At 36.2% G+C, this 19915-nt stretch overlaps 2 protein-coding genes and 1 long non-coding RNA gene across 4 annotated transcripts in view; 1 reads left to right on the top strand and 2 right to left on the bottom strand.

Annotated features, from left to right (window-relative positions):
* Positions 1–9720, top strand: LOC121731465 (actin-binding protein IPP-like). Its single transcript, XM_042120881.1, has 10 exons — positions 1–328; positions 807–951; positions 1031–1169; positions 4131–4296; positions 4696–4875; positions 5200–5363; positions 5968–6103; positions 6778–6988; positions 7639–7859; positions 8078–9720. Exons 1-10 carry the CDS (start codon positions 170–172, stop codon positions 8309–8311), a joined length of 1755 nt encoding a protein of 584 aa, XP_041976815.1. The 5' UTR covers positions 1–169; the 3' UTR covers positions 8312–9720.
* Positions 9721–13081: 3361 nt separating this feature from the next.
* LOC121731678 (lanC-like protein 2) overlaps positions 13082–19915 on the bottom strand; it is a 29825-nt gene continuing 22991 nt past the window's right edge. For both annotated transcript variants that reach the window (XM_042121246.1, XM_042121247.1), the window contains 3 exons: positions 16253–16438; positions 15937–16083; positions 13082–13295 (listed from right to left, as the gene is read on the bottom strand). In XM_042121246.1, coding sequence (XP_041977180.1) covers positions 13113–13295; positions 15937–16083; positions 16253–16438 — 516 coding nt within the window. In that variant the 3' untranslated portion in view covers positions 13082–13112. The remainder of the gene's footprint in view (positions 13296–15936; positions 16084–16252; positions 16439–19915) is intronic.
* On the bottom strand, positions 18201–19373 carry LOC121731690. The gene is made up of 3 exons (XR_006036270.1): positions 19280–19373; positions 18561–18638; positions 18201–18480 (listed from the first exon to the last, which is right to left on the bottom strand). It is a non-coding gene; the product is annotated as an uncharacterized LOC121731690 (long non-coding RNA).

The following is a 19915-nucleotide window of genomic DNA, read 5'->3' as shown; positions in this document are numbered from 1 at the left end:
TCTATGTACACAATAAGCTAATCACAAACTTTATAGAATGCTAACGCATGCTTAAATATTTTGATATTTAAACACAAACCTTACACTCAAAGCTGTTTGGTTCAAGAAACCTAAAAGGTTCTTGCTTAGTGTCTAAGATGAAATAGATGTTTCTTCAAAACTATACAAAATGTCGACAAGTATTTATGAAAAAATAATTTCCAAAGAAGGATCAAGACCTTACAAGTGTTGCGAATATGCCACAAAAGTGTCTGTGAATTTAAACCATTTTAGAAGAGATGGCAGATTTTGTGATATAGATTTAATATCTGGAAAGACCAAAGTTAAGGTAAAACATCTCACTAACTTCTTGTGTCATACCTACTATGCATTTTATATTATTTATTTATTTATAGCAGGCTACATAGGCCCATACAATATATACCTTAATGACTAACATACATATAAATTATATACACTTTATCACGAGTTATCGGCGACGTGACGCGCGCTTCATTCCGGAGTCTTCCCCTGAACCTTTGATAGACCACATCAGTCGGCCAGAATTCCTCCGCTTCAAAGGTCGACAGAAGATGCGTCGGTACTCTCACCACAAAGGAACTGAAGTTGACCTTGTAGCGAGACTGCAGACGTTCAACCCTCAAGTGGAGGGATGTCTTCTTACTGATGTAGTTGACGACGTCCTCGACCTCCATGGACCAGTATATTTTATTGTTCTACCAGTTTAGTCATTGATAATTATTATTGCTAAAATCAGTCTTTATTAATAATCACAATGTTTAAAACAAATTATTTCTTTATTTTAGGCTCATAGGGTTGTCCTGGCTGCTAGTTGTGAGTATTTTGATGCTATGTTCAATGTGGGCTTGGAGGAAAGTCAAAAAGGGCGCGTCGTCTTACCAAGTGTTCCACCAGGAATATTACCCATGATAATTGATTTTATATATACAGGTACTATACTTGTACCCCTAGAAATGTTTTATTCAAACTATTAAAACCTAAGTAACACTTTGATATCTAAATATTTTAGGTGAAATAATGATAGACAAAGGCACAGTTCAACATTTATTGATAGCAGCAGATATGCTACAGCTTAGAGAACTAGTTGTAGGCTGTGGTGAATTTTTAAAAAGGGAATTACATCCTTCTAATGCACTTGGTATTTTTAGGTATGTTTTAATATAATTTGCTATACTTTTATATTCATAACTCATTACAGTAATAAGATAATTTGATGAAAATTGATACATGAAGTTTTAAAGTGTATTAATATAATCCATACTAATATTATAAATGCGAAAGTATCTCTGTCTGTCTGTCTGTCTGTCTGTCTGTCTGTCTTGCTTTCACGCCGAAACTACTGAACCGATTGCAATGAAATTTTGTACACAGTTATTCTAGAGTCTGAGAAAGGACATAGGCTACATTTTGATGTGGGAAAATATCTTATTTCCATGAAAATATCGATGAAAATGAATTCGCATTGCGCCTGGCCAGCGCTCATCCCGGGGGTCCTGGGTTCGAGTCCCGCAGGCGGAACAAAAAGTTTTCAATGTTCCTGGGTCTTGGATGTGTATTAAAATAAAATTTCAAAAATCTTAAACATATTTTATGTATAATATTATAAAAAATCCAGAAATATATTGATGGAATGAACATTTTAGTTCTAATACGATTCAACAGATGGCGTTTTATTTTTTACTTTATTGTAACATAGAACTAATCATACTTATTAGTTAGTACGTTTTTGTTTATAGTTTTTAATACGTTAGAATATTATGTTTAATAATATTATCACTTGGTATAATAATAATCAATCTATCTTATCTTATGTAGAACTTTTACTGCATTTCTAATCCATACTATCCATACTAATCCATACTAATATTATAAATGCGAAAGTATCTCTGTCTGTCTGTCTGTCTTGCTTTCACGCCAAAACTACTGAACCGATTGCAATGAAATTTTGTATACAGTTATTCTAGAGTCTGAGAAAGGACATAGGCTACATTTTGATGTGGGAAAATATCTTATTTCCATGAAAATTTCGATGAAAATGAATTCGCATTGCGCGTGGCCAGCGCTCATCCCGGGGGTCCTGGGTTCGAGTCCCGCAGGCGGAACAAAAAGTTTTCAATGTTCCTGGGTCTTGGATGTGTATTAAAATAAAATTTCAAAAATCTTAAACATATTTTATGTATAATAAGTATTATAAAAAATCCAGAAATATATCGATGGAATGAACATTTTAGTTCTAATACGATTCAACAGATGGCGTTTTATTTTTTACTTTATTGTAACATAGAACTAATCATACTTATTAGTTAGTATGTTTTTGTTTATAGTTTTTAATACGTTAGAATATTATGTTTAATAATATAATCATCCATACTAATATTATAAATGCGAAAGTATCTCTGTCTGTCTGTCTGTCTGTCTTGCTTTCACGCCAAAACTACTGAACCGATTGCAATGAAATTTTGTATACAGTTATTCTAGAGTCTGAGAAAGGACGGCTACATTTTGATGTGGGAAAATATCTTATTTCCATGAAAATATCGATGAAAATGAATTCGCATTGCGCGTGGCCAGCGCTCATGCCGGGGGTCCTGGGTTCGAGTCCCGCAGGCGGAACAAAAAGTTTTCAATGTTCCTGGGTCTTGGATGTGTATTAAAATAAAATTTCAAAAATCTTAAACATATTTTATGTATAATCTATACTAATATTATAAATGCGAAAGTATCTCTGTCTGTCTGTCTGTCTGTCTGTCTCGCTTTCTCGCCAAAACTACTGAACCGATTGTAATGAAATTTTGTACACAGATAGTCTAAAGCCTGAGAAAGGACATAGGCTACTTTTTAACTGGAAAAGGGGGTTGTAAGGGGGTGAAAATGCGTAAATTTGGTCAAATTAAGTTAGTTCCAAAAACTCAAAATAGATGGCGCCAAGAGTCCCCTAGATCTCGCTATTGCTTGCTCATGCGTATTTCTATAAGAGGTGGTACCATGTTAAGCCAGGTTTTTCGATTCTTTCGATTGTTATACACGTTCTATACTTAATATTATAAATGCGAAAGTATCTCTGTCTGTCTGTCTGTCTCGCTTTCACGCCAAAATTACTGAACCGATTGTAATGAAATTTTGTACACAGATAGTCTAAAGCCTAAGAAAGGACATAGGCTACTTTTTAACTGGAAAAGGGTAAGGGGGTGAAAATGCGTAAATTTGGTCAAATTAAGTTAGTTCCAAAAACTCAAAATAGATGGCGCCAAGAGTCCCCTAGATCGCGCTATTGCTTGCTCATGCGTATTTCTATAAGAGGTGAAACCATGCAAAGCTAGGTTTTTCGATTCTTTCGATTGTTATACACGTTATTAACTATGAACTCACCTACCAACTTAGATTAGATATCAAATTCAAAAACAACAGCGCCAAAACTACTGAACCGATTGTAATGAAATTTTGTACACAGATAGTCTAAAGCCTGAGAAAGGACATAGGCTACTTCTTACTGGAAAAAGGGGTTGTTAGGGGGTGTTTATGCGTAAATTTGTTCAAATTAAGTTAGTTCCAAAAACTGGAACAGATGGCGCCAAGAGTCGCCTAGATCGCGCTATCGCTTGCTCATATGTATTTTTATAAGAGGTTAACCATGTTGAGTTAATATTTCGATTCTTTCGATTGTTATACATGTTATTAAATAACTCACGTACCAACATAGAAATCAGAAACAACAGTCTACCAATAATAAGTACTAAATAGTTTATGGCCTATGGGTATTGGCTATTGGGCAAAGCTAAAGTTGTGTAATGCATTATGCAGCTAAGTTGTGTACCGCTAAATAAGCTTTAAAAGGTATAAAAAAGTTTAGGTACCAGGGTTTTAAAAAGCTTTTGACACCAATTTTATTGACACCGCGCGCTATAAACTGAAGTCCACGCGGACGAAGTCGCGGGCAACAGCTAGTATAGAATATGAGTACAGTTATAACAAGGAATTTAGTATCTATTGAATGTATGGCGTTGCTTCCTCTGCAGCGCCGTGTGTAAGTAGCCAAATATAAGAAATTTCTTCAATTATATTTATAAATTGATAAAAAACTTTTTCCGATGATATATATTTCCTCAAAGGTTTGCAGAAGCACATAATTGCACAGAGTTAGCTGAGGAAGCGCTAGCACATGCACAGGCAAATTGGAATGTGGTAGCCAATGGTGATGAACTACTAGATCTTCCATTACAACAACTAATTACTTTAATCTCATCTGAACAACTCAAGGTTGATAATGAAGCACAGGTATTCTATAAATGTCTTCTAATCATCAGTTTATAATTTTTAGTATACCTAGACTTTTTAGAACACTAGGGCTGGTATAAATAGTCAGTACTCAAGACGCATCTTGGTCTCAAGACGCGGTTCGGCTCTATGATTGGTCGAAATTTTGACAGCCAACCAATCACAGACCCTGAACTGTGTCTTGAGACCGAGATGCATCTTGAGTACTGACTATTTATACCGGCCTTAAAGACTTTCATATAATAAAGAGAAAGAAGTTGAAGAATGCTTGTTATGAAGTCCTTGGCCCTTTTTCATTGCTTCAAGTAATTGTTACCTTCAAGATATTTTTTCAAACAGTACCCAAATGAAAAAAGTGAAATCTGAAAAGGTAAATAAAGTTTGTGTATAATATTTCAGGTACTATACCCTGCTCTAAAGTGGCTAGAACATGACCCAGCAAACCGAAGACGGCACTGTTTTGAAGTTTTAAGTCATGTGCGATTGCCACTTATTTCCCCTCAGATTCTTGATGATGCTTTGAAAACTATACAAGACCCTTCAATAGCATTAGCAATAAAAACTGTCAGAGTTGACATGGTAAGTTTTTTTATTTTTTCATTCTTATATAATAATAAAAACAATTTTTGTCACTTGTAGTACATTCATCATATCAGCAACTTTCAATCTTTTTGGTTGGGTTTCAAACAAAAAAAAAAGTTATGTGCATTCATTAATACCTCAATCGTGGGAATCTTAGACAACAGATTTTCAATTATTATGCGGCAGCCGGCTGCCTCTTAGGAATTGATGGGTTAAGGACAAGGCACACTTTGGAAATGGCTGCATCATATTTTGTAAATCGTTCTTTTATAAATAATTAAAATTAAAAAGAAATCATAATATTTTAATGTTTTGTTACAGAAATCAGGTAAAGGTGCGCTAGTGTCTCTGGCAGCGGAGCCGCGGGCGCGCGCTCGCCGCTTGCTGATACTGGCGGGCGGCTCCTGTCACGACACCGCGCCGCACCCGCCGCTCTCCACAGACAACATACTGTCCTCCGTGCTCAAATTTGACCTGCATAAAAGGTATGATTCACTAAACTCAGTTAACTACAATGAGTACTTAATTAATTATTTGGGAAGGGTCTTTGTGCTAGAGCAGCCTTTCCCAAAGTAAGCGATAACGCCCCCTTGTGGGCGCTGATGGTCTAAAAGCGTTGGCTTTATTTCATCTGGATGCATTTTAAATTGAAACAATGGGGGCGGGGCGTTAAAACATAATTCCTTCTAAAAGTGGGAAGTAGACAAAATTAGTTTGGGAACCCCTGTGCTAGAGCTCATCAATTTTAATGTATAGTTAGTTATGACGGCTTATGTATTTTGTTTCATGATGCTGCCAAACAACACATTTGGTTAAAAAAAATGAACTTATAACCAGTACTTAGTACTTAGCTATAACCGACAATATCTTTGGATTAACTTAATGGATGGATTAAATTAAATAAAGCTCATTTTTAGGGTTCCGTACCATTATAGAGCAAAATTAGACCATAAATTGTGTTTTTTGTATGGGAGCCCCCCTTAATTTTTTTATTTTATTTTAAGCGCGCGTGTCTGACTCACACTTGACCGATTATTTATATCGGTAAAAGTTGTTCTTATATTCACGCAGACATTTTCTTTATTTAAGAGAGTGGGAGGAGCTCGCGCCGATGGGTATAGCTCGTATACAGCCGGGCGTGGCCACGCTCAGCGGGCGCGTGTACGCCGTAGGCGGCGAGCAGGGCAGCCAGATACTAGCGAACGGCGAAGTGTACGATCCACAGGTAGAGAACACCTTTAACTATTACTTCATGAAAAACCTCTAACGAATTTGGCATTTACTAAATACTGAATAGGCATTGAAGTAGCTAGTCGTTTTTCACTAAATAATATAAAAAAATATGCTAGTTAATAATTTTAATAAAGAGACAAGAGTAAAAGTCAGAATATAACTATAATTATGAAATATGAACCGATTAAAGCTATTTTAAATGCACCATACTTAGACGTGGGAGAGCCATGCTTCGGCACGAATGGGCCGGCTCGACCGGATAAATACCACGTTCTCACAGAAAACCGGCGTGAAACAGCGCTTGCGCTGTGTTTCGCCGAGTGAGTGAGTTAACCGGAGGCCCAATCCCCTAACCCCTACCCTATTCCCTTCCCTACCCTCCCCTATTACCCTATTCCCTCTTAAAAGGCCGGCAACGCACTTGCAGCTCTTCTGCAATGCTGCTGCGAGTGTCCAGGGGCGACGTAAGTTGCTTTCCATCAGGTGAACCGTTTGCTCGTTTGCCCCCTTATATCATTAAAAAAAAAAAAACCATATACATTATACACATTCTTTAAGGACCTATGCAGCTGTCCTATTGCCGGGCAAGGCTTTCTTCAAGACTTTTCATTTCTCATAGACATTAGAGATACTAATCTCTCTAATAGACATTTCATTTTATTGCAGTTGGACAAATGGTCGGACATAGCTCCAATGAACGAGGCTCGCTGTGAATTCGGATTGACGGGATGGAACGGCAACCTGGTGGCATTCGGAGGGTGGGTCGGATCCGACATGGGGGCCTCGATAGAGGTGTACAACCCCGTGTCCGATGTATGGATAGTCGCCGGGAGGATGCCCGAGCCGCGGTTTGGAATGGGTGTTGTTACTTATGGAGGTAATTTATTAGATTACTTACTACTATTTAAATATATCAAACGATGTTATAGCTACTGTTGTATTATTAATATCAGATGTTTTAACGTTTGTCAATAGAAGTTTTTGTATATTTTTACGCATGAAAATCTGAAAAACATATATTTCTGCAATCCGTGAAACCCGAGAAAGGTTAAAAAACGCGTGCTACAAACGAGACAAAGTCTCAATGTCAATCACTTTTATGAGACAATGCAGTGTCTATATGTCTGTATAATAATATGTCAATGTATCCGGTGCTTCCTGCCATAACAATGTTATTCGTCACAAACATGGGCGCCGGCAGGAATAATTTCCAAGGGGTGCTGATATTACTTTTCTTTCTTTTCTTTTTTTTACTTTTTACGAACAACAGTGACTGTCTATTTACGTCAACAGAATATATTTAGTGCCGAAACATTACGAACTATCTTTGTACGGCATGGTAATAGGGTAACAGATGGCTTTTTATTTCAATAATAATTCCTGTTGATCCCGAGATTTCCAAGGGATGTAAGTGCACCACCTGGCACCCTCCTGCCGGCGCCCATGATCACAAAGCTTTGTGTTGTGACGATTAACTTAAAGCGAGAGTTACCTGTAGCGCATCCTTAATTTGTTAATCCTTTGCAGGTCTGATCTACATAGTGGGTGGTTGTACTCACACGTGGCGTCACACTCGCGACCTTCTGTGCTACCGGCCTGGCGCGCACAAGTGGCAGGCGCTGGCGCCGATGCGGCACGCGCGCTCGCAGGCCGCCGCCGTCGTGCTCGACCGCCATCTATACGTCATCGGCGGGAACGCGCCGCGACGCACCGTGTTGGCGTCCGTCGAGCGGTACAGCTTCGATGAGGTTAGTGGCAAGGTCATTCTTTCTGGTCGAGTTATGACGTCACTGCGACCCTTGGGATCTATTGTGATTTGTGAGTGATATAATAATATAGTGGCTCTACTCTTAAAGACGTTTTAGTATATTATTAATGTGTAGAGTTACTAAAGTTTTTGGAAATAATAAACTGTCAACTCACCTTTTTTTTGTGTCACTATGAAAAAATAATGTAACTGTTTCAGGACCGGTGGGAGGAGGTGGCGAGCTTAGGCGAGGCGCGCGCGGGGTGCGCGGCGGGCGCGGCGGAGGGCGTGCTGGTAGTGGCGGGGGGCGACAGCGAGAGCAGCGAGCGCGCCTTCTACCGCGCGCGCACCACCCTCGCGTCTGTCGAGGTGTACGAGCCCGCCGCCGGCGTGTGGCGCGCCGCCCCCCCGCTGCCCACTAGCCGCGCGGAGGCCGGCGCCGCGCTCCTCTGACACCGCCTATAGACAAATCCTACTTTTTTAAACGAGTTGCGACGAGCACCAAGAGCGCACGCGCCCCATGGTATTTAATCGGAGCTTCCAGATTCTCACCAACCAAAAGGTAACAGACGTAGTTACTTCCTGTCAAGAGATCCAGACTTTTAAATAACATTGACATATATTTTTTTCGTTGACATTAATAATTATTAATATTTTCCAAAGTAAGTCCAAGTATGTTTTATATTACTATAACTAAAGTAACTTTGGGAAGTCTACCAATATATTTATTTAAAGCATTATATTAAAATAAATATCTGAGTCTAAACTATCCACATAATATGCTTATTTAAATATTATGCTTTTGTGATTTATCTCATCGATCTCATAAAGTACTAAATAATGAAAATTCGTTGACCATAAGTACTAAAAACAAGAGCTAAATAATTATGATACTTTATGATGGGTCTTTTGAATGGTGGTGCTTCATAGTGAAATCAATATTGTTAAGTTTTAATTTTATAAATAGACCTGCGTATTGTTCAAAATTATAATGTTTAAAACACAACACAACACTTTGTTAAGAATTAATTTTTAACATTTGAACACCCGGATACTACAATTTAAAGTCTACGCATTGTGCTTATGAATGATGAGGTTATTAAGATATTTAAAGAGACTTACGTTCAAAATATGATATGTGTATTGTGTACAAATAATTATTACAAAATGTTGTTATAGAGTAAACATTTTACTATAGAAACATATTTAATATTATAATTTCAAATTTGTCGGCGGTGAATACATTAAGCGAAAACATTTCGAATTATTCTAACTCCACTATGGGTTTTTAGCGTCCAAAATCTATAATGCTCGCGCGAGCTCCGAGGGAGGGGTGCACCTGATTGGGGGCGGGGCTTTCAGAGTCGCGCGTTTTTGCTACATTATTATCTGTATTTATACGTAAAGGGTGATAAATGTCCAGGGACATATTATACACAAATTAATATTTCGTATGCGCACCGTACCCTCGTTCGTGGCAAAAATTCCATCCAGCTTCTCGACTTAAGACACGACAATCTTTAAACAGATTATTGCGATACAAAGAATTAGTTTATGCGTGTGCATATTCATGTATTTTGTGTTGCTGTAGTCGTAATACTATTGTGTCTCAAGTGAGTGAGAGCCCTCAAACTTCAAACTGAAAAATACCGCGCACACTCCCCGCAAAATCTTAACCCCTTGGCGCTCGCGCGCGATGTTTATTGTTAATAGCAAACAGTATTAATGGCGGCTCTTCAGTATGATTCTATAATTTTACGTGTAATAACGCTGTAAGTGAAAGGCATGCAAAATTTCAACAAAGCCTTTTAAAATGTCTGCTTACTCTGAAACAAATTATACAACATTTTCAATACTCGACGATATGACGTATGGACACCGCGCGCGGGAAGGGTAGCGGCGCGGTGTTTTTTTGATGGCACACGCCGCCGCGCCGGTCGCATAGTATGCCAACTTGCCTAACCGCGTAATTTACTCATATTACCCCCTATATACTAAGTTTCATATATATATATATATATATATATATATATATATATATATATATATATATATATATATATATATATATATATATATATATATATATATATATATATATATATATAATTACGCGGTTAGGCGTGTGCCATCAAAAAAACACCGCGCCGCTACCCTTCCCGCGCGCGGTGTCCATACGTTGGGTAAATAATTATTCAACTTTTAGCTACATTTACTCAGTAATCAATTTATATTATTTTTTATATATTTTTTTTTTTCATCTAATATAATAGCCAAATATATACAAGAATTGCTCGTTTAAAGATATAAGATGAGAATCGAGTACCGAATACACTCCTTAAGTATTGCAAATGTCTCACGAGTCATGCAGTATACATACAAAACGTAAAGTCTTACAAACACACACCAAGCATTAGGTCTTGTAAACATTAGACATTTAAAGTTGGTTTCTTTTCATAAGTAGGTTAACGCCAATAGGGTTTGTCCTGAAATAATTAATCTTAGGGTCCCCTGCACACTACGTACTTCTTGTAGGACCGATAATAATTAATCGCACCGTTAAAATTATTGGCGAGTTTGTATTGTAAGTCAGATTTTGTACTGTATGATGTGTGTTGCACCTTACAAATAGCTCATCTATTATTTGGTAGGTACCTACTGGTGGTGTGAAGAGACCCTTAGATATTATAGCTGTTATAAATTACAATAATTATATTTTTTCTCACTTGTGTCAATCAAATGTATGATTTCTCCGAGCGTAAAGTATGCAAAACATTTACAATAACAAGCAAGAGTATTTGAATATCGCCCATACCAAACAGAACATGTTACATTTTTCATGATCTAAATTCACGTTGACGATTCATATTATATTAGTTAATCATAATAATTATTATCATTAAATTAAGAGTTATAGTTAAAAATATTTATATATCCCTTTTATTACGTAAGTGACATTGATATTATTTACTTAAGATTTATTTTAATAATAGAATATAGTCAATGAATCCTATAAAGGCTGATGTTTGTAAATAACTTTTGGAAGGTGTGTGACAAATTCTTTGGGTGCTAAAGTATGTAAAACGTGAATTTTAGGCTGTTGTACACATAGTAAACTGTGAGAGGCCAGCTATCTGCTGTCTCACACTACAAACGGTAATGCGGTATGTTGCATCTCGCTCTATAGCTTGATTGCGCTTTGTAAAAAATCTTAGCAGACCTTATATAACATTTTTCTCGTAGTCGTCGCAAAAGTAATGTACCACTTTTGAACTTCAGTCTCTATAAAATCGAATATCATACCATTTGTCAACTGTATTTTGACCAATCAAGAGTTTGTCACAACAGCTGTCCCACTCTCGGCCCGGCGTCTCGCCTGAACCGCCTGCCGTCTATTTATCGAGCGTAGGCTGCGCCGAGAGTATACTGCCAATAACAACTTTCCATAGTATTTGTTACAGTGCTTTTGTAAAAGTATCAATATAACACATTTATACCATACTCTTGTTTTATTTGTAAGTGGCTGATATTAAATAAGATATAGAGAGATAGAAAGATAGCTCAGCGAAACTAAAAACCGGCCAAGTGCGTGTCGGGCCTATAAATTTAATATACCTAGCGGAATAGAGCAACAATCTCGAGCTGTCAAACGAAACCGAAATTGGTTTTCGTCTGTGTGAAAAATATGTGTACGTATAGGTACACTTACAGAAGCATGATTGAACATGATATCTATGACATTAAATTGTCAACGTGCGGCACGTGCCGACTGGACGTCAAAAAAAGAGTGCTGTTACTGATAGTGACATCTCTCTCGCTCAGGCCTTCGTTTCTCTACTCCGCTAGGTATATTTACTTTATGGCCACGCGCAATATAGGGTTCCATAGTACCGCTAGTTTTTGATAATTTTTACATGGTCAATGAATGTTTTATTACATGTTTTACACAACTAACAACATCATCTCAGTTTCGTTCAATGGAATTTGAACGAAAAGTTTCTTTATACTTCGCCGAATACATTTTTTTTAGTTTATCGACTATTACTCAATAATTTTTGAAGTCTTCTTAGCTGTGATAGTTTCCCTTTTAAATTCAGCATATTTCCTACTCCCGTGAATTTTTTCACACTTCCAGAAGCAACCGTTTAGCTGGTAGAAGGGGGGGACACTAAACTCTAACGATTTTTTCCATTTTAAAACTTCATATTTTACAAACGGGTTCCTAAATCGGAAAATGAGCTTTGCATACTTGTAATATTTTTAATAAACCTATCCAACGAAACCACACACCGCGCGAAAAAAAATCCATCCCCGCTTGAGGGAGGTACCATAAAAATGTTTTATTTAAAGATTTGATGTACTATTTTCTCGGCATCATTAATATTATGAGCATCCATGCCAAATTACAGCTTTGTAGGTCCTACACTCTCTGAGCAAAACCGCGGACAGACGGAGGGACAGACCGAAACTTAAAACTATAAGGGTTCCTTGTTGACTACGGAACTAAAAAGGCTATCGACGCATGTGTACGATATCAACAAAAAATCGCAACTTACCAATAATAACAAAGCGTCTAATTAATAAATCTACCAATATTAAATAATAAAAAAGTTACCCGCGTGCCCCCTGCCCCACCTACCCACCCACAGTAGTTTTTAATTATATTCATTGCTACCCGTGGCCCGCATTGGTCGGTACCGCCGCAAAAGCTACGTGCCGCGAATCTAATCTTCGAAAATGTTAATTTAAATCATATGCTGTAAAGGGCCATATAGAACTATATTAAATCAATAATGTAGTTAAAGTCTTTCATTCAATAAAGATTATTGCCGTATTGGTTAAAATCGCTTCGAAATTTATCCATTATTTGAAGTTAAAAATAAATGACAAAAATGTTATTATGGGATATCCATAAGAGATAGACCATTGCGAAGTTTTCTGTAGACCTTTTCATAGTGTACAATAAGTACGTTATTTTCATAAATCTCGTAGGGTTCAGTCTGCGTTTGCAATGTAAGCGGTAAAAATGTAATTATTTACGACATCACATTAGAAACCCTAAAACCTTCCTCTTTAATCACTCAGTCTATTAAAGAAAACCGCATCAAAATCCGTTGGTTAGTTTTAAATATTAAAGGGAACAAAGGGACATGAGGGAAAAAAAGCGACTGTTTTATAATATGAAGTTAAATACTTATGTGTTAAATTAATGACAAGCGTTAATTATGTTTTCAAAGAGTATATTACAGAGAGTTTATAAACAAAATGCCGGAAATTTGGAGTTGAGGGGGTCCATAATATCTTCGGCTAGGTATATTCGGCCCAGCAGTCCCTCGAACAACGATGCCGGTCTATCTGGCTTGTGCTGCTCCGTGCCCGGTCGCTCGTCCATACACCACTCCATGAACGCGCACGCACGGTGTAGATGTTGCGGCTCCTGAAAATATAATAATTTTTACTTGGTTTAATAGTGAATTAAACAATATTATGGAGTCTAAACCTATTTGATAAATTTACAAAAATACACTTTTGTGTTAGCGCGGAATAGCCAATCAAAAAACGTCATTTATGCTGCATAAAAGGCGCTAGATTCAGAAATAAGAATATTACGTTCAATAATAGAATATTTCAACACAAACCATCTTCGGTCCGAATGGAAAAGGTAAAATACGACCTTTTTCCGAACATTATTACATAATGTAAGTATATGGACGAATATATTTTGTTATCCGGCTAAATAACTACTCTAAAGTATCCATGTATCGACGGGTGCAAAGTAAAAAAAGTCATCTGCAATTTTGAGTTTTTCGTTTTTTTGTAGAAACTAGCTTAAAATATCATGTTCTACAACATACCAAAAACAAAAATTCAAATATCACCTTATTTTTGGTACTTTTGTCACGTAAAAGAAGACATCTACTCTTGTTTTGTGAAATTGCACGATGTAGATGCGGATAACTACCGCTGGTCGTCTATACGCGGGACGCGCGGGGGTCATGTTATGCGGCATAAGCGGCTATCTGCCATATAGCTTTTTCTACGTTGCGATTGTGATTTAGATGTCTCAATTTACTTTTGCAAATTAGTATTGTTTATTATGTTTATGAGTACCTATTTATGTTAATTCTTATTGTTAGCTAAATATTAATTGACTTCTAATTTGTTACTGTTATTTTTTACTGTTTTTTCATGTTCAGAAAGTCCAAAACGACTTTTTAAAGAAGTTGAAAGTTTCCAGAACATAAGTGATAGATTTATCGAGCAAAATACTGTGTTGCCCGATGAAATTATTGAACATCTTATAGAAAACCTTGATGTGTCACCGATGAAGACAAATGAATATAAGTTAACTTTGTAAGATAAGTCCCCATGATCCGAATACTCTAGGCCAGTCACACCAGTTCACTCTCAGTCTGAAATATAAAATGATTTTGAAAATTTGTCGATCTCAGCAAATTAACAAATACGCCAACACCCTCAGAATACAGTTCATCACTTCAAGTCCGCCGCGTCCATTATCAGTATTAGATCAAAATATTATATATTCTTTTTTATTAAACAGATACTTTGATCTCATATAATCTATGACCTGCTTGAGTTTATTAACTCAAACAGGCCATCGAGTATATTGTCCCTCTCAAACTTTAAATCTTCTATAGACAACACCATTGATGCTTCTTCGGCAGTGGAGGCATCAAGTGAATGTTCTACGCCTTCCTCGTTAAACGGCAGAAAAAGACGTCAGTTACCTACATATTGATCTAAAGAAAAGGCGATTGAGAAATAAAGACACGTGTATTGATACGAGACGTAAATTACGACAAAATTTAGGTAAACAATTACATCAGTCCAGAAATGGTAAATTGCAACCTGCGTAACATCATATCCCGGCATTTGCAAGTTCTCGCGAAATTTTTTTATTAACTTATCTTTGACCGGTTTTGGGATCTCTGTGATCACGAGAAGCAATTGAGAAATCGTTGAAATAAAATTTCATTTTGTGTTCTGAAGAATCGTATGCACCCCTCCGATGGTGTAAAACGTCCGGCGATGCTTATGATGTTATAATGAACCCATCATGCTTACAAGTGCCAAGTACAAAGACTTAATAAGCCTCTGCCTAAATTATAATAATTTACAACATAGTTCCTGTACTGATAATGATACTGAATAATTTTTAAATTAGTTTAAAATAATTAAAGTATTGACACAGAATTTCATTTTTGTTGTCAGAAAATACGATTTTTACGAAAGTAAATGAATGATTCCTAAGTATATCCATACTAATATTATAAATGGGAAAGTATGTTTATTTATTTATTTGTTTGTTTGTCCTTCCTTCACGCTCTAACGAAGAAACAAATCGTATTGTTTTTTGGCATAAACTTAATTGAAAGGATGAAAAGTAACATAGGCTACTTTTGGTCTTGGAAAAACATCATGTTTCTAAGGGAGCTTACGGGAATATTTGCAATTTACGCGATTTTCAAATTCCACGCGAGCGAAGCCGCGAGCAAAAGCTAGTATTTCATATTTTAACTTCCTTCTAAATCGTGTACCTTGCACCGAATCGACAACGTAGAAAAAGATATCTACGCAATTATGTTCTGAACTTGGTGTGTTTAAGATGTAAAACGTTTAACTACATATTTTAATAATATAACTTACTTTTAATAATAATATAAAGTGTTACACTTTACGTAGTTACTGATAATCGTACTAGTAATCGGTAAAAATACTTTAATAAATATAATTTTTAATTCCCACGTAGAAACGACCAAGTGGTAGTTAACTCAGTTGTCATATTTTCAAGCGCAATGTAGATGCAGACAACTACAATATCTCGTAAATTAAACATAATTAGAAGAAATTAAATATACATGTGGATTCATTAATAAATAATGAAACAATGATGAAAATTTCAATAAATTTTATCGGAAATTGACAAAATGGGAGCATTTTTTCCTATTATGCGCTCTCCTGAAAAGTTGCTGTTTTGTAGATGACTCTTTTTACTTTGCACCCGTCGGTATGTTAATGCATGAGCCATTATAATATAACATTCGAATTGAAATTACCTTAGTGACTTGATAGAGTTGAAGAAATGCGTAAGCATTACCACTGACTCCATGACAAATACTGTATCCTTTTCGACATAGCCCTCTTTCCCATATAACTTCACCACATTTTATTGCAACATCCAAATACTTTTTATCTTCAAAGACCTGAAATAGGTATATGACACAATCTTCATTATAATTGTTTGATAGATTGGTGAAAAAAACTCTTAAGTAGGTATGTATTATTATATAAATATGTTTGCTCCACTAATACTTTTCGTCAAAGTTGGATAAAAATAGATAAAAAATTTGTTTAGCTTGTTAAAAATCTTACTTGATATGCTGAAATATACAACGGTACAAATCCTGGCGCGCCATGACACCACTGCACCAATCTATCACCAGACTTGCTTCCAAGAGAAGACGAAAAATTTCCACCTTCAAAACGTTGGGTCGTCAACCAGTCTATAGTCGGTCTTATTAATTGATCCATGTCATGACTGTCGATGTATGCTCGTGCCTAGAAAATATAAGTATTAGGTAGGGGAAAAAGTTTCTTCGCATCTTCTATATTTTATATATATAAAAATGGATTTCCAATTGTGTTAGTAACGCTATAATTCGATAACGACTAAACCGATTATGCTAACCTACCTGCCTACCAAAACCTTAGACTGGGTTGCACCAACTAACTTTGACTTTAACCTTAACTATAACCGGAATTATTATTTTTAACAAAAAATTAAAATCGACTTCCAAGGTAAAAACAATAGTAATATGAACTAAAAAGTATTAAATAACTCTTACTCTATAATAGTGCCTTTTTCAGAATTCGTTTAAATCTCAACTATTTCTGTACATACTACAGTCTTCATTACTTTGAAGTCGGTACCAGTCCCAAAAGCTTCAGAGACATTGACTGAACTCACGATAAAATTAGCTGGTACCGACTTCAAATAATGAAGACTGTAGTATGTACAGAAATAGTTGAGATTTAAACGAATTCTGAAAAAGGCACTATTATAGAGTAAGAGTTATTTAATACTTTTTAGTTCATATTATTATTGTTTTTACCTTGGAAGTCGGTTTTAATTTTTTGTTAAAAATAATAATTCCGGTTATAGTTAAGGTTAAAGTCAAAGTTAGTTGGTGCAACCCAGTCTAAGGTTTTGGTAGGCAGGTAGGTAGGTAAGGCGTTAAAGTAAAAAACTGTGTTGGATATGTTTTAGATTGCTTGTTTTCTATGAGAGGCCGGCCCGAAACATTTATGCTTTTATGCACAATTATGCTTGAACTAATTTATGTACAAATTTTGGAAGCTTAGGTAAATCACTCTCCTCTGTTGGCAAAATAGGAATCCATTTTTTTACAGAGGTCTTTTTGATTGATTATTCTGTGTTATAAAAGTTGACCAATCGTGTTATGCTATGGGCAAGAAGTTTACACCCTAATGGAGGTATCATAGTGAACAATAGATTGAAGATAAAAAATATGTCCTTGGATGACGTCATTGTTATGTGCTATCCCTTTTCTTTAGGGTAACCAAAGTTTTGAATATTCTAGGACAAACAAGTAGCCTTAACTATTAGTACGGGAGCCCTAGAACAAACTTTCAAACAAATAAAAAAATAATTGTTCTAGAGCTTCCGCACTATACAGGGGGAGAACCTTGCTATAATTTACTAATTATTCTAATGCCCGGGCCGCACCTGTGTAGTGCTTCGTGCTTAAAACGATACCGTATCCAGGACAATCTGCGTGTATCGTAATCATAGCACAAAGCTTCGTACGATAGACGCATGTATGGCCGCGGCATTAGTCATACACTACGAATAATAAAAACTAAGGAATCGTAACTCCCATACTATTACCGTTTTAAATTTGGTTCCTTTTGATCTGTCATGTAACGTCAGCCTAGTACCGCTCAAGGTCACCTAAATATTGCAAATGTATTGAAATGTGTACCTATAAGGTACACTTTTTTGACAAGTTTGGCGTTTTGAAGCGCGTGTTAGGCGCGCGCTTCAAAACGCCCAATGTGTATTTTTAAAATGAGCCCAGTAGTTTTTGAGTTTATCCATTACAAACAAATCTTTCCACTTTAGAATATTGGTATGAAGTAAGATATTTTTCTTGGCTTTGTATATGAAATGGAGTAGAATTAAAAGACAGCTTCATATGAAAGATTTTTTATATTAAAGTCAAACAAAAAATTGGGGATTGATGGGTTTTAAGTAGTATTCTAATCAAATCAATCAAATCAAAATAATTTATTCATATAGGTCACACGGTAACACTTATGAACGTCAAGATTCTTAAATAGTTATTACAAAATAAACATCTCATTCTTAGATACATTAATACATGGTAATTATCACAATTTGACTTACATAAATTACTGACAAATTCCATTTTATATCTCTCTGATCATCTGATTTTAAACCTTTTTAACATTGGTTTTAATATATTTCTGTTATTTTTAAATAATGAACAAACAGGTAAAACGATAGCTTCTTGCACTTCCACAATTTGTTTCTTTTTAGGTGGTTCATTTTCATCGAGCTGAAAGAGGTAGCAATGTGAGATGAAAATGTAAATGATAATCTAAGTCTCAAAGTCAGCCATAAAATTTTAATGCTTACATATTTTTCAAGTATCGGCATTGCTGACGCTTTAGCGCAAGGAGTTTCTTGTGAGCTTGAAGGAATATTAAGACATTCCTGAAAAAAATAAGTGATATTAAGAAGAAGAAGACACAACTTTAAATGATTAGTTACCTTTTTTTTTTATGGAATAAGGGGGCAAACGAGTAAACGGGTCACCTGATGGAAAGCAACTTCCTTCGCCCATGGACACTCACAGCATCAGCTGCAGGTGCGTTGCCGGCCTTTTAAGAGGGAATAGGGTAATAGGGGAGGTTAGGGAAGGGAAGGGAAGGGAATAGGGTAGGGGATTGGGCCTCCGGTAAACTCACTCACTCGGCGAAACACAGCGCAAGCGCTGTTTCACGCCGGTTTTCTGTGAGAACGTGGTATTTCTCCGGTCGAGCCGGCCCATTCGTGCCGAAGCATGGCTCTCCCACGTATAAAATTACCTGAAGTAATCTCATTTCTTTATTCATACTAATGTACTATCTTCATGGTCTGTGTGTCTGTCTTTCTGTCTGTTGCATGCTTTACAACTGGACCGATTTTTATGAAATTTGGCATAAACATAGATAAGATGTTGAGAAAGGACATAGGTTACTTTTACTGTGTATAAATACATAGTTCCCATGGGAAACGGTACAACCTAATTTTGCCACAAGGAAGCCGCAAGATACCTCTAGTATTTAGTAAAATAATTCACTATTAGAACTTACCAATGTTTCGCAACACCCACAAATCTTTGGTATAGCAGATTTCAATAAGCGGTCAGGTCTATTGACATCATAGTCTTCAAGTTCAGATCGAAATTGTAGGCTACAAATTCTGGCAGATTTATAATAATTTGATTTTAATGGTATTTTAGATAACCAAGCTTGCCTCAGGTCAGGGTCACTAGGGAACCTGTAACGTAAAATAGGTGCCATAAATGTAAAATGCTAAGTAAAGTTTTACCATTGAAATACAAGGACAATCCAATCCAAACTAACTAATAGTCATCCTAGCCTAATATATAAAACTTTTGTCCATAACACCTTTATCGGGTAGTAAATCATTTGCAGTTATATGTACGAACTACGAGGACAATCCAATCCAAAGTACAGCTAATGGTCACCCTAGCGAAATGTAAAAAATATTTCATTTAATTAACTTACCCGTGAAATTTCACACCACAATTTGGATACCATGCACTTTTACAACCTCGAAGTACACAACTCACTGTATTTTGTATTAAAAATAATATGCTTTATTTACTTTATGTAAAAAATCGAACAGAGATGCTGTCAACAATCGGCAGCCATTATGTTTTGACTACGTTCTGACATTTGCTTGTGTTGCTATTAAAAAAAACT

Source organism: Aricia agestis, chromosome 11, assembly GCF_905147365.1.
Source record: "Aricia agestis chromosome 11, ilAriAges1.1, whole genome shotgun sequence".
Lineage (NCBI taxonomy): Eukaryota > Metazoa > Arthropoda > Insecta > Lepidoptera > Lycaenidae > Aricia > Aricia agestis.
The sequence above is the reverse complement of the archived record's forward strand: the minus strand, read 5'-3'. Positions and strand labels throughout refer to the sequence as shown.